This window comes from Zea mays, chromosome 5 (genome assembly GCF_902167145.1).
Source record: "Zea mays cultivar B73 chromosome 5, Zm-B73-REFERENCE-NAM-5.0, whole genome shotgun sequence".
NCBI classification, from domain to species: Eukaryota; Viridiplantae; Streptophyta; class Magnoliopsida; order Poales; family Poaceae; genus Zea; species Zea mays.
Genome location: NC_050100.1, coordinates 15,257,218 through 15,271,066, shown reverse-complemented (window position 1 = coordinate 15,271,066; position 13,849 = coordinate 15,257,218). Strand labels below are relative to the sequence as shown.

The 13,849-nt window shown below is 46.6% G+C and overlaps 3 protein-coding genes across 7 annotated transcripts; 2 read left to right on the top strand and 1 right to left on the bottom strand.

Annotated features, from left to right (window-relative positions):
• Positions 1-1,311: 1,311 nt before the first annotated feature.
• Positions 1,312-12,388, bottom strand: LOC103626013 (protein CDC73 homolog). Of its 5 annotated transcripts, none has more exons than XM_008646395.4 (4): positions 10,420-12,388; positions 4,467-4,549; positions 4,275-4,376; positions 1,312-2,510 (listed from the first exon to the last, which is right to left on the bottom strand). In XM_008646395.4, the coding sequence occupies exons 1-3, from the start codon at positions 11,387-11,389 to the stop codon at positions 4,290-4,292; spliced, it is 1,140 nt and encodes a 379-aa protein (XP_008644617.1). In that variant the 5' UTR covers positions 11,390-12,388; the 3' UTR covers positions 1,312-2,510; positions 4,275-4,289. The 5 variants fall into 5 exon arrangements, with proteins under 5 accessions (XP_008644617.1, NP_001340326.1, XP_008644620.1 ...); NM_001353397.1 differs by lacking the exon at positions 1,312-2,510 and adding an exon at positions 2,680-2,893 and having other exon boundaries at positions 10,420-11,500; XM_008646398.3 differs by lacking the exons at positions 1,312-2,510; positions 4,275-4,376; positions 4,467-4,549 and adding an exon at positions 5,991-7,037.
• On the top strand, positions 1,455-2,507 carry LOC100274399 (putative bifunctional inhibitor/LTP/seed storage protein family). Its single transcript, NM_001148759.1, has 2 exons — positions 1,455-1,999; positions 2,094-2,507. Exons 1-2 carry the CDS (start codon positions 1,666-1,668, stop codon positions 2,390-2,392), a joined length of 633 nt encoding a protein of 210 aa, NP_001142231.1. The 5' UTR covers positions 1,455-1,665; the 3' UTR covers positions 2,393-2,507.
• LOC103626014 (uncharacterized N-acetyltransferase YoaA) lies at positions 11,613-12,619 on the top strand. Its single transcript, XM_008646399.4, has 2 exons — positions 11,613-12,172; positions 12,257-12,619. Exons 1-2 carry the CDS (start codon positions 11,732-11,734, stop codon positions 12,461-12,463), a joined length of 648 nt encoding a protein of 215 aa, XP_008644621.1. The 5' UTR covers positions 11,613-11,731; the 3' UTR covers positions 12,464-12,619.
• Positions 12,620-13,849: the final 1,230 nt, after the last annotated feature.

Sequence of the window (13,849 nt, the reverse complement as noted above, 5' to 3'; positions counted from 1 at the left end):
AGGCATTACCCCTCCCGCCCTTTACTCAACCTGCTAGTCGAGTGCATCAGACATATCTGGTGCACACCTACTCTTTGCATCGGATACGCTCAGTGCATTCCTAACAACTAGTCTTCGTATACTAGTTGTTACCGGTATTTGGTGCTCACATCGGTGTCATACCGGACACGTCTAGTGACTATATTGCTTGAGATCTATAGTTGTCGACCTCTCTGAGTACCCTGTATGGTGCTATGTTCAGTGACATCAGATATGTCATGTGGGTCTCGGCCTCTCAGACACAGTTTTCAACCTCTCTGGTTACCATGTTTGATACCATATCGGGTGAGTACATTAAGTCTAGGTACCAATCTACAAGATCTTCGGGTATCCTATCCAGTGCAGTATGTTCAGTGCACACCGGACACGTTGGTATTTCGCTTGTTCTCAACAAAGCAATTCCCTATCCGATGCTTCATATATAAAGTACACTGGACATGTCTGGTGCTAATGCAACACCGCCAACTCACTTATTATGAGCGGTTTTTAAGTTGGGTTCAAACTCCTCGTGGGCTCTTATAAATTCACATAGCATTAGACCATTAGTTATCACAAGGGTGCATTACCGCTTCTAACTAGACTTTTATAGGTCAAATTACCTCTTTACACCACTTCTAACTATTAGCATAAGTGGATTCACAAACAAGCTCCCAGTTACACTCATGCATGTCGCGCTTGTATTTCATAAGAATTGCCTTAGTCTGGATGCTAAGGTCACCGCACGCGATTCACACAAGCGACACCAGCAACCTACTCTGGATTCGTTTCAGTGTCCAAACAAGTTGTCTCCCTCAGAAAATGAACCGAGCATTGTGCACAAGAACAGTGATGGCTCACGGTGATTTGCCTGTAGGTGGCCAAAACCACGAACTGAAACAGTCCAGCCATGTGCATCTAAGATGCGCGTCCTAGTTCAGCTTTAAACTATCGTCTTTTTAGGTTAAGATAACTAGAGCAGATATATAAACGAACAAAACACTGTTCATATAGCAGATTAAACTATTTACAAAGTGAAGTTAGACTATACTTCCTCTGTTCTTAAATATATGACGTTGTTAATTTTTTTAAAACTTTGACAACTTGTTTTATTCAAGATATTTATTAAAAATGTAAAATTTCAAGTCATGCGCAAACAATATTAAGTGATAAAATCAATCATAACAAAATAAATTATAATTCATGTTTTTTAATAAGACGAACGGTCAAAGTTTTTTTAAAGGTCAACGGTGTTATATATTTAAGAACAGATATAGTACTATTTATATAATAGAGTTTGAAATAAAAAGCAAAAATATAATCTATCGTCGTGAACTTAGCTTTAGAGGGCTGATGGAGCCATGGATGCAGACGGAGACATATATTCTCCGGTCAGCTCACCGATACCCGGGAAAAGAACACACACAAGGTCGCATTCGCCTCAGACACAGTACCAAAGCGAGTTAGATAGACCGGCCCATCCACCTGGGGTGAGGCACACAAATCTTTCGCTCCATACTGATACCGCCCCACGCCCCCCCAAAAAAAATTCCCAACAACCTGCGGTATAAACTACGGTCGCCTCTTCGTCCTCGTCTCGTACGTGTAATCGCCGAAAACCCCACCGCCAGTCACCACTATTCATCGGCCATGGCCGGGCGGTGGCTCCAGGTGACTCTCGCCCTCGTCGTCGTCACGGCGGCGGCAACGACGCTGTCCTCAGCCCAGCAGACGGCAGCATCGTTCCCGGCCATGCCCAGCTGCCCGCCGGCGCCGCTCAGCCTGTCCCCGTGCATCGGCTACGTCTTCGGCGTCGGCTCGGCGACGCTCGCCTCCTGCTGCTCCCAGCTCCGTGGCTTCCTCCAGGCCCAGGCGCCGTGCATCTGCGCCGCATCCAAGCTCGCGCCCAGCCCCATCGGCGTGTTCCTCGGCCAGGCGCAGGGCATGATCCCCAACGTCTGCGACCTGCCCAGCCCATGCGATGGTACATTATGCATGATTTCGCACAAACACCAGTCGTTCGTGGTACAGTTCACCATCAGCTTGACAAGCTTGCCATTTCTCTCGTGGTGTTGCAGCCGGCGCCGCCGGCGAGGGCTCCAAGCCGCCGGCGGGAGACACTTCGCCTGTGTCTACGACGACGACTCCGGCAGCTGAACCGTCGACGGGCGCGCCTGCCGCTGCTGTTCCAGACGCGTCAGGAGCACCGCCGGCACCAACATCAGATGATTCTGCCACTGCAATGGCACCGGCAGGCACCGCATCGAAGCTACCGGAACTACTGCATGCAGCAGGCGCGACAAGCTCCAGAGACGTGGCTGCAGGCACTGTATTCGTCGCTGTGTTTCTTGCTGCACTTGCAACCATGTATGTGTAACTGTTGTCTGCTAAGCTACCATTAGATCACCAAATGCGCTGTTGTAACGTTATTTATGAGTTCAAACTGCACCCTACTGTTGAGCAGCTACAATAAAAACGTTTCCATTGTACAGAATCTACAAAAGCAATGCCACGAATCAGATCATGGTATTCACACATCAGGGTATTCATTTTACAATATAACGTTAAACTGAAGCAGGTTATTATATAGAAAAAACAAATTAAAACATAGACCTCAGATAATGGCAGGATGAGAGCCAGCGACCCCCAGAACATAGAGACGTAGAAAGAAAATATACTTTCAGGCGCAACTTGCAAAATTGTCTCATATACTTAAACTAGAAATAAGTTAGCAGTTTGCAAGTACAACATTACAAATACATCCTAGCGTACAAAGATTGCAGTCTTCATAGGCTCCCGGCCATTCCATTCTGCCATCTACAGTCACCGACCAATATTGCGAATGAATCTAGTAAAATGGTTGTCTTTTATCCTTTCCCTTTAAGAAAAAAAAAAGCATTCTGCCCATCAGTAATTCAAGTATTCAACAAGCACAAAGTCTGCCTCAGCTCAACATAACATTTGGGTGTTTAACAGTCACACTGAAAATAACATTGAGAAGCAAATGTCGCTGAGAAGTGTTGAATGATGGGAAATGTTTCATCAGATTTGACAGAAATATGATGTGTTACTGCCCTAACAATGAACAGGTGAATAATTCTTCAGCAAAGATGCATAGCCAAAGGCTAACAGTTATATATATATATATATATAAAGATATAACTTGTAGTACAATTCCTAGTCCAGTTACCAACATCAAAAAATAATCACTTACTCTCTCCATACAAATATATGACATATTTTCCGTCCATTCTTAGGCTTTGCCAAATAATTGCTACTTAATAAGTTCACTATGTGATGCAAAATCGCAATCGTAAGTCAGCACTTGTAAAAATCAATCTAATAACACCACAAAAAATATGCACTAAGGTTGTCCGCAGTAGATCATGTAAAATAGTGAATCTGCAATGTAAATTACTGTTTGCAGAGTAAAGTTTGAAATAGAGAACATGATAGGGGTAGGATAGGATAGCTGCTGAAGACAGCCGAATAGAGTAATTGTTGTTCGGGTTTGGTGCGGGGAAGGCTGGTTTCGGTTTAGCCCTTCCCTCATATCCCACTCATGTGGTAGCCTCCAGCAATGGGTCTACCCTTTTTTTAGAGTAATTGTTGGTCAAAGGAAATATTAATTATTAATTATTATGCATTTTATTTTTTGAGATAGAGAGTGTTAATTACTACAAGCACCTTCCATATTGTAGAATTACAGTGGAGACAAATTGACTAGCCACTGAATTTTGGCAAGTACTTCGACTTGCATAAAAGCTAAGTAATTCAAGCACAGCTGAACCAAAAACAAAAAGAGTAACATGTGCACCGTTAACAAATCGTCACCAAAATAGCATAAATTGGCACTTACCACTTAGTCACTTATGGATATGGGCCGTTGTCCACAAGCCAAACAAGGCTCAAAATCAAATAAATTAACTTTATAACATTTAACAAGCCCTATTTACTGATCCATGACACATATTCTAACACTTGACAGATGGAATGGATAACAAAGTTATTCAGTTCATGAAACTATCAATTACTAGCAACAGTAGGTGCAGATATACCCTTCACCATGTAACCAAAGTTAGCTGATTGTTTCATAGTAATATACTAGACTCAATAAAATTTCAGTGAATACAAACGTATCACTTATTCCCTTATGGTCACTGAGCAGACAATTTAATCATACAAAACAAGATATCCAATCCTACTAGAACTTGCTGTGACATATAAGAACTCAGTAAAAGTGAAATCATAAGGCTTACATGACTGCACATCAATTATGTCCGTGCCCGCATAAATTCCTCCAAGCGCTCCCATACTTCAAGAGCAGCTGTTCTGTCTTGATGCCTTTTATTTTTGCTTATCTGCACCACAAAATAATCATGTAGATGTAAGCACTGCAGCGTTGGAAATGGCTGTACTCAAGAATATGCCAACTTTTATCCCAGACTTACAGATATGATTTTCACATTCCACTGTTTCACCACCTTGGCTGCTTCCACACTATCATCTTCAAAGCGCACATAGAAACCAATAACTGTTGAAGTTTCGAGATGTTAGACTATACAAATAGTATCCTATTGTCTGCATGAGAATAACAACAATCTAGTAATTGCCTTCTTATCACTCAAGATAACATTTAATTACCAAGCTACTCATGTAAGAAAAACGATGGTACATATCAAACAGGGATATAGGCATATAACAAGTAAATATACTTACAGAGATAGACCCCTTAAGAAGTAAGGTGGTTGGTCATTCCTAGTAGCTGTGACTAAAAGGAGGAAAAAAAACATCTAGGCAAAAAGCACTCTCCAGATAATGCTAACGCAAAACATATATAGGATCAACGAACTTCGCCTCAGTCTCATCCCTTCCTCCGCCTCTCCCCACTTGCCGGCTTGCCACTACCGCCCATCAACACAAGCATGCCCATCACATGATTGTATGTGTCCATCATCCGCCATCCACAACCACCGCGCGCACGGCCTCCAGTGTCACCACTACCCATACACACCATCGTTCGCTCCTATTTCCCGCCCTCCCTTAACCACACCGGTGAACCTCCCCAGCAGCCAAATCTTCTATCCAACCTCCTCTGCCACTGCAGGTGGTGCGCCACCGCTTCACTGTACTCACTGCTGCCAGCTATCGCCAAACTGGCAACCTCCCCATCCCCAACCTTCACTCTAGGCCCAGTAACAACAAAACCCTAATCCCCATCCTCCTCCTGAACCATCACCTGAATCCCTAACCCTAACTGGAGTGTCACCAACACCTGGAGCATCCACAAATCCCTATCCCCATACCAAACCCCTAACCCAAGTCCTAAACTCTAACCCTAACTGGACTGTTCCCATAGCCCTGATCAAGTGATCATTGTCATCGCCAGAATCAAAGATTTATCTCGTTCTTACTTCCTGCATGCAATTCTTACTTGATTCCTTATCTTACTTCCGTCATTCGATTTTTTGGCTAATCTAGCTTCCGACTGAGCTGTCTTTCCAAATCAAAGGAACTTTTGCAGCAAAGCATAAAAACGAGCCCCCTCATTTTAGACGTACAAAAAAGTTATATCTAGCATAAAGAAGATAAACAGGGAAGCTCAGCTAGTACCATAGTTATTAAGATGATAAGGCGAGTTAACGGTGAGCCCCCCCCCCCCCCCAAAAAAGCAGAATGGCGTAAGGCAAGGTGTTGGTCACTCGTTTTTGTAATCCTGGAGGATATCAAAAGCAAGGCAACACAAATAAATAAGTTTTAAAGCTTCACCCTTTAACTCTTTTTTGGAGATTAGTTAAAGGGTGAATATGAGAGACATGTGAGAGCACCTAGAGGGGGGTGAATAGGTGATCCTATAAAAACTTGAAACTTAATGCCACAAAACTTGATTAGGAGTTAGCACAATAAAGCCAAGTGGCTAGAGAGGAGTTCTTGCAAGACACGATAACCACAAGAGGATCAACACAGATAGACACAGTGGATTATCCCGTGGTTCGGCCAAGTCCAACACTTGCCTACTCCACGTTGTGGCGTCCCAACGGACGAGGGTTGCAATCAACCCCTCTCAAGCGGTCCAAAGACCCACTTGAATACCACGGTGTTTTGCTTTGTTTCACTATATCCCGCTTGCGAGGAATCTCCACAACTTGTAGCCTCTCGCCCTTACAATTTGATGTTCACAAAAAAGCACGGAAGTAAGGCTGGGATGAGCAACGCACACAAGACACAAAATCGGAGCACACACACGCACACAAGTCACAACTCGAGCTCACAACACAACCCAAAGAGTTCTCTACTCAAATGGAGCTCTAGTTGCTATCACAAGGAATCGAATGCGCGGAATTGGAGTCTTGGTGCTTAGGAATGCTTGGTGTTATCCTCCATGCGCCTAGGGGTCCCTTTTATAGCCCCAAGGCAGCTAGGAGCCGTTGAGAGCATTCCAGGAAGGCAATTCTTGCCTTCTGTCGCCTAGCGCACCGGACAGTCCGATGCACCACCGGACACTGTCCGGTGCGGATTTCTTTCCTTCTTTGGCGAAGCCGACCGTTGGAGATTCAGAGCCGTTGGCGCACCGAACACTGTCTGGTGCCCCCTTCTGACCGTTGGCTCTGCCACGCGTCGCGCGCGGATTACACGGCCGACTGTTGGCCCGGCCGACTGTTGGCTCACCGGACAGTCCGATGCACCACCGGACAGTCCGGTGATTTATAGTCGTACGCCGCCGATGAAACCCGAGAGCAGCCAGTTCGCCAGAGCCAGCCTGGCGCACCGGACACTGTCCGGTGCACCCAGACTGCGCAGAATCTTGGCTGCTCAGCCAAGTCTTTTCCAAATTGGTCTTTTCCTGTTTCTAGCACTTAGACACAATACATTAGTCTCCAAAACAATGTACTAAGTCTTAGAAACATACCTTTACTCTTGATTTACACTTCTTAAGTCTTTGGCACAAATATTACTCAAAGCATTTGTGTGGAGCACTTAATCACCAAAATCTTATAGAAATATCCCAAGGGTACATTTCCCTTTCAACATGAAGGAAGTAACAACAGGAATAAATCATTAAACATAGGAGGAATGAGTTACTCATCTTGACATTTTATTACTTTGCTTCATTCCTTACAGTATAACAAATGATTACAAAAATACCTTCGCTTTACGTTCAATAATGCGAAGGTGAAGAGAAAGACCGTAGCTTCGTAGGCAGAGAGAGACGATTCACTCCGACTCCGACCAAAAAGCGTGTCCAATGCATGGTACTATTCTTCTATTTATAATCACGAGATACAGCTTCAGCAAAATTACAATCATACCCTCAAGCATATACATATAAGCTATAAATTTGAACAAGGGCATCAACGTCTTTTCCTTCCGTAGTCTTATTGAGCAAGTCGAGGACTTTGGTTTGCTATCGCTGATTCCTTCCTCATGTACATGCTCTGTTGAACCGATGCTTGCTGCTTCGACCTTGTAACCACGACAGCCACACATCATCCCCTAGACGAAGGTATCCTTCAGCATTTTACCCCATTGCTCTTAAAACATACTCAGAAATAATTGGAATTAATATTTTGAGGACCTTCGACCAAAGAGGACACCCAACATTAGCCCCTCGCGGTATTTCGTTTTGCATAACGAGCTCAGGCCGTGTAATAAACGGAGGCCTCATACCGAAGGTCTGAAAACACCTTCCCTAAGCTCGTTAACGAAAACAAATTCTTTAAAGTACGCTTTCGTAAAAGACCTGTCGTGAGAGGTCCACTCGCAGGTGGATTAAAATTTGAATTTTTAATTCCCGCTCATTTTGCTTATAAACCAAATCGAGTTCCATGTGATTAGACACGACATTCTCTTACTTTTGTCAACCTGCTGCTGCCATTCACTCGCACTCTGAAGCTTACTTCGAAGACTTTTTTTTGACAAATCTTCGCTCTTTGCGATTTTCGTAGTTTGTGAAATGGTTGGAGAAGGAAAGAGTGATGACCTTGCCTTGGAGGCGTACTATAATGTTGCGGAGAAGGCCAAAATCGAAATGGTCACTAAAGAAATCATGGCTGGATTGTCTAATGATTCTGACGATAGCAAAGAATTTGATTTTGAAGAGGACAATGGTGACGTCGAAGATCAACCATCGAAACCTAGCCATGTTATTTTCGGCGAATCAACCATGAAGGGGCATATCGTGGTATTGAAGAATACCAATTATATTAGTGATACTTCGATTGTGAGGCTTGGAGGATAAGACACTATCCCCCTTTCTGAGAAAGATGAAGTGGTTGTGTTTCGAAGCTTCTTAAAGGTCGGACTCCGATTTCCAATTCATAAGATGCTAGTAGAGGTACTGGAAAAAATTGACATATGCCTTAACCAGTTGACCCCGAACGCCTTAGTGAGGTTGGGGATCTTCATCTGGGCAGTGAAGAGCCAGGGCGTAGAGCCAAATGTTGACTGCTTTTGCCAAATCCACGAGCTTCATTATCAAAAGAAAGCAAATGGGACGGAGCAGGAACACAACAACTTCGACTGCTACAACTTCGCATACTGGAAAGATGCTCGATATCCTGCCATGGCATGCCGAATCAAATGGTTGAATGCTTGGACAAGGGAATGGTTCTATGTAAAGAATAATCTTGAGAATAGAGAGAGGATATAAGAGATATAATCCAGATACCTATAAAACCACACTTCGGCATAAAGAGGTCGGCATGTGTTATGAATGACGAAGCTCAAGCTACCCTTGTAGCTTTTAACACGGTGTGCAGCTACATAGCCTAGGTACCAAAAATCTTATGCAAGGGCACTTAGCCTTCAACGTTTGGCCGCTTCGGGCTAACTAGGAAATGCCAGAACCAAAGGAAGATAGTCCATCGGGGCAAGAGGCTGAAAAGGGGGCTTTTATTTTTGAAATATACACACATGCAAGAGCACTTAGCCTTCAACGTTTGCCTAAACTGAAATGCAGTTCTCTTCCTTCTAGAGGTTGTCCCCAAGCTAGGTTTATGAACAGAAGTGGTGGAATCCTGCTGCCCCTGGCCCTGAACACCATCATCATCAATGACAATAGGTTTGCGTCTCTTATTCTTGGCCAAATATGTTTGCATTTCTTTACTAATTTCAGTTGTAGTCTTAGAGCACATTAATGTTTCCGCAAAACCACCCACAAGATGTTCTTTCAACCTTTTGATCCTAGTAATTAAGGTGTCACTAAAGCGTCTTCTCGCCTTGTTCTTTCAAACTTTAAATTAGTGATATATATATATAGTCTAATTTATACATTTATATATATATATATATATTATTAAGGCGTCGCCTCACCTTACGCTTTACCGTCTAAAAGATAAAAAGGGGGTTGGTCGCCTTACCGCCTTAATAACTATGTTTTTTATTCCTCCAGTTGTCACGATCTTGCAAAGGTTGAATGTGACCATATCTTGTTTCTCAATTTCTATCCAATAGCCATAGTTCCAGCTGGGATCATTAAACTTTGGTCTCCGCTTTGGATCAGTCATAGGGTCATATGCACTAACATCAACCGGAGCACCAACATCAACCGGAGCACCAACACAGCTGGCACTCTCCATGTTCACTTTTCTAGAACTTCAGCAAGACAACAACTACAAAATAGGACCAAGTCACCAGGGGCGAAGCTACATGTTAGCTTGTGGATGCACATGCACCCCCCATAAATCCAAATATTAGTTATAATAGTTAAATTTCCACCATATATGCATCACCTATATCTCATCCTTATGCACCCACAAGGGAGGTGCACCCCCCATATATTTGCTCTAGCTTCGCCACTGCAAGTCACCAAGCATCTATTTTCAGAAAGGGAGTAGAGGAAGGAAGAATAGAGAGAAGGCAAAAAGCAAGGGAGAGAGCAAAAGGCATTATCCTGCGCCTGGAACAGAGAGGCAGAACCCGTGCGTCGCCACCCTGCTCTGTTTTTCCCCGTGCCGCCTCCAATGAGTACGCAATAGCAGATAGAGATTTGTCCAATCGTCCTGGTAAACTTATGTCTCCTCCCAAACCCTACCCTATGACTAAGGCGTCACCCTACAGACGCCCCCACGGACACCTTGTGAGGCCTTAAGGGCGTGGGCAAGGCGACCAGGACGCCTTAACGCTTAAGCTCGCCTTATCATTTAGCGACGCCTTAATAAGCATGACTAGTATATGCTGCTCAAAGCCACTACTGACATATCTTTCAACTCATTTGTGATAAGAAGGTAAGTGGTCCGAAGATGAGCTCCTAAACAATGACAGCAAAGCAATCATATCCTGTAATACGGATAAAACATTCTACCTGGCAAATGAAGCTACAAACGTAAACCATAATGAAGCTACACGACCATGTCAAAAACATATTGAAGATGCATATGTAAAATAAAGGAGTAAGAGGCACACCTCTGTTGAAGATCTCTACATGGTCCTTGAAGGGCCAGTCTTTGAACTGCCACTCCTTGCCGAGCACAAACACGGCCACCACCCGCCCCCAATCGTCTGACTTGAGCGAAGCCGGCTTGTCCCTAACCTCGAAGGAGACGGCACCCCCAGCGCCGCCAGCTCTCTCCGTACGAATCAGCTTCTTCTGCACCGTGACGCTCTCCGGCTTCCCTCCCTTGGTCGCCCGCATCCTCTCCTCGCTGGGCACGAACACCCCGTCCTCGAGGAACTCCTTGACGTTATAGATCGTAATCAGCGTCTGCGAGGCGCTGGGCACAAGGATGATGGGCACGACGCCGTCGCCCAGGGACCTGTCCAGCACCTTGGGCTTGGCCAGGGCTGCAGCGACGGAGCCAGAGTTGGGGCGGGAAGAGGGCGCCGCATCCTTGCCGCCGCCCTTGAGCTGCTCGTCCTGGCGGCGCACGGCGGCATGGAAGACGGCGAGAAAGTCGCGGCCGCGGGCGTCGAGGATTGAGTTGCGGTCCTTGAAGGGCCGCTCGAGCGCGCGGATTTGCTTTCCCGTGGTGGCCTCTTCGGTAGCTGCGGGGTCCTCCGGCGGAGGCGAGGGCGGATGGAGGTGGGGCTCCTGCGGCTGGAAGGCGGAGGGGAGGAGCGGGTCGGCGGAGGGGAGGGAGTTGTGGCCGAAGCGGAGGAAGTCGAGGAAGGTCTTGCGGTCGGGGAGCGATACGGGCGGGATGCGGCGGAGGCGCGCGGCCTGGATGAAGTCGGTGTGCTTGAGGTCGTGGTGCTGCGCGAGGAAGACGGCAGCGGAGAGCGGGTAGGGGCGACCTGACTGCTTGGAGGCGAAGGCGGTGGGGGTGGAAGCCGGGAAGGTGTAGTCAGAGCCGAAGTGGATCTCGTCGCCGGAGAAGATGATCTTGTCCAGCTCGTTGCGGCCAGCGTAGTCGCGGAGCACGGAGAGGGGATCCATCGCCGCCGGCGACGCTGTGTTGCTCCTGCGTTGGGGTTTTGCCGGTTTGCCCTGGCTGGCTGGCTGTAGGGATGGACCGTCGGCAAGCAGCAGAACCAGCCCAATGGGCCGTACATGATGGGCTGCGCTGCGATACTATGATATTGCTAGACTTCCGCTGCTGCGCATACGTCACGTAAAAATGAACAGCCGTACCACACCGTATGAACGAACTGAAAGTCGAAAGAACTGCGAGACAAGATAATCCAGTAGCGCGCGCAGCATTGTTAATTACTCGTGCTGTCGCGTTCTTATCCGAATGACCGACCAATTGGCCGCGACACGTCAAAGTCGCACCTATCGATGCGCACGCGCACGCCTGCCTGGGGCCGGGCGGCAAAGCTAAGCTCAGCCAGAGTCGATCATCACACGGCGATGGAGCCGGCCGCCGACGGCGACGACGTGCACGGGCAGCGACGGGACGGAGGACACCACGCGCCGGTGGTGTCGCTCCGGGCGCTGGGCCTGGCGGACGCGGACGCCTTCATGGCGTGGGCGTCGGACGACCGCGTGATGCGGCACCTGAAGCGGCCGCTCTGCGCCACCCGAGAGCAGGCCGTGGCGCAGATCAGGGACACCGTGCTGGGCCACCCGTGGTTCCGCGCCGTCTGCTTCGGCGACGTGCCCGTGGGGCAGGTGTCCGTGTGGCCGTACGCCGACGAGGGCGGTCGCAGGGCCAACCTCGGCTACGCCCTCGCGCACGACCAGTGGGGCCGGGGCATCGCCGCCGCCGCCGTCAGGATGGTACAGTGATTACCAGCTCGCATGGGCGTTCTTGGACATGGCGTTGTTCGTAATCGTGGATCTCCTCCATGGCCGCGCGCACAGGTGGTGGGCACGGTGTTCGACGACCTGCCGGGGCTGGAACGGCTGGAGGCGGTGACGGACGTGGCGAACGTGCGGTCGCAGAGAGTGCTGGAGAAGGCCGGCTTCCACAGGGAGGGGGTGCTGCGCCGCTACATCGCTGGACGCCGCGGCAGCGGGGCCAGAGATGCGGTGATCTATAGCTTCTTGTCGTCCGATGATCGTGCGTGACCCGGTGACCGGTGTCGCTATGCTACCTGCATATGGTTGTGTGTCCTGTAATATGCGTTCCATAAATTGTGCAAGATAGAAATGGACTACTGCGTATAATGTATCTCTAAGTGCATAACTTAAGTTATTGTATTAAAAAAAACTAATTTTTTTATACTTCAAAATAGTTGAAGTATATAAAATGATGCATTTGTTTCGTAAGCAAAAGGAACCTTTACTAAGGCGAGAGCAAATTGGGTCATACATAAAACCATTTAATAGTCTGTCTCTTAAAGGTTTTAGAGGTAAATTAAAAAATATAAGAGATGAGTTCCTCATGAAAAGTTTGTCTCTATACAACTCTTCATATATATTATCTTTTAACTGGGCAATTTTAAAGATATTCTTATGGTACCATGGGGTGTATCTTCTGCTTAAAAAAAACGATAGAAAACTCTAGGGTGTACATGCTCTTAGTAACCAAACCGTTAATTCCCATGTCCAAACCACACACCAAGTAATAAACCAGTATTACAATCATCTTATACTTTATCTATACTACTCTATTAAGAATCAAATGTGGGTGGCTTCACCCTCCGCGCTAACACTCTGGGCACACCTCCCGCCCCGCGCACCCGCCTTGTGGCCTTGTGGACCCCACGTCCAGCGCCCCGTTCCGCTCTCTCACCCCCAGCACCCGCGCAGGCAACTACTGCGCATGCCCAGCACTCGATCCCACCCGCACAACTACCACACAGCGCAAAAAAATGTGTAGAGCAAGCGCTCGAACCCACGCCCCTCTGCTCCAACAATCGCAGCAAAACACTCCAACAGACGACACGTACCTTAATGTTTAGACTTATATAACAATCGTAGCAAAGCACTCCAACAGATGACACGTACCTTAATATTTAGACTTATATAACAATCGTAGCAAAGCACTCCAATAGACAACATATACCTTAATGTTTAGAAATAAATAATAATTATATAACAATCGTAGCAAAGCACGTGCACCTAGCTAGTAATATGAAGAAAGGAACCTTTACAAAGGCAACAACAAATTAGTACCCAGATCGTAATTCCTATATCCATACCATACAAATCATCGTAGATAAGTTTGCCACTATGCATAAAAGTTATAGACATAACTTTGTAACTTCCCAAAATGAAAACTGCTTAAACAGTTTCCTTTTCTAAAAAAAAATCTAAATGTCATGTTTGTTCTCTGATTTTGAAGTCCAGCCAAAGTTTGGTACTCTGAATTTGGGACAGACTCACCCATCTTAAACGGTCCCTAAGCCTCTGAAACCTCACCGGCAATGGCCTGTCAACTGAGAAAAGCACCATTTTCTGGCGATCCAATCACAGATAGCGCTGTTATTGAAAAAAACAAAACAACAAGAC

Excerpts from the sequence above, each read along its gene's own strand:
- LOC100274399 (NM_001148759.1), top strand. The coding sequence starts at position 1,666 with ATGGCCGGGCGGTGGCTCCAGGTGACTCTCGCCCTCGTCGTCGTCACG. Across the intron at positions 2,000-2,093 it reads CCTGCCCAGCCCATGCGATG|CCGGCGCCGCCGGCGAGGGC; the intron begins GTACATTATGCA and ends GTGGTGTTGCAG.
- LOC103626013 (XM_008646395.4), bottom strand. The coding sequence starts at position 11,389 with ATGGATCCCCTCTCCGTGCTCCGCGACTACGCTGGCCGCAACGAGCTG. Across the intron at positions 4,550-10,419 it reads TGTAGAGATCTTCAACAGAG|TTATTGGTTTCTATGTGCGC; the intron begins GTGTGCCTCTTA and ends AAACTTCAACAG. Across the intron at positions 4,377-4,466 it reads GGAATGTGAAAATCATATCT|ATAAGCAAAAATAAAAGGCA; the intron begins GTAAGTCTGGGA and ends TTTGTGGTGCAG.
- LOC103626014 (XM_008646399.4), top strand. The coding sequence starts at position 11,732 with ATGCGCACGCGCACGCCTGCCTGGGGCCGGGCGGCAAAGCTAAGCTCA. Across the intron at positions 12,173-12,256 it reads CCGCCGCCGCCGTCAGGATG|GTGGTGGGCACGGTGTTCGA; the intron begins GTACAGTGATTA and ends CCGCGCGCACAG.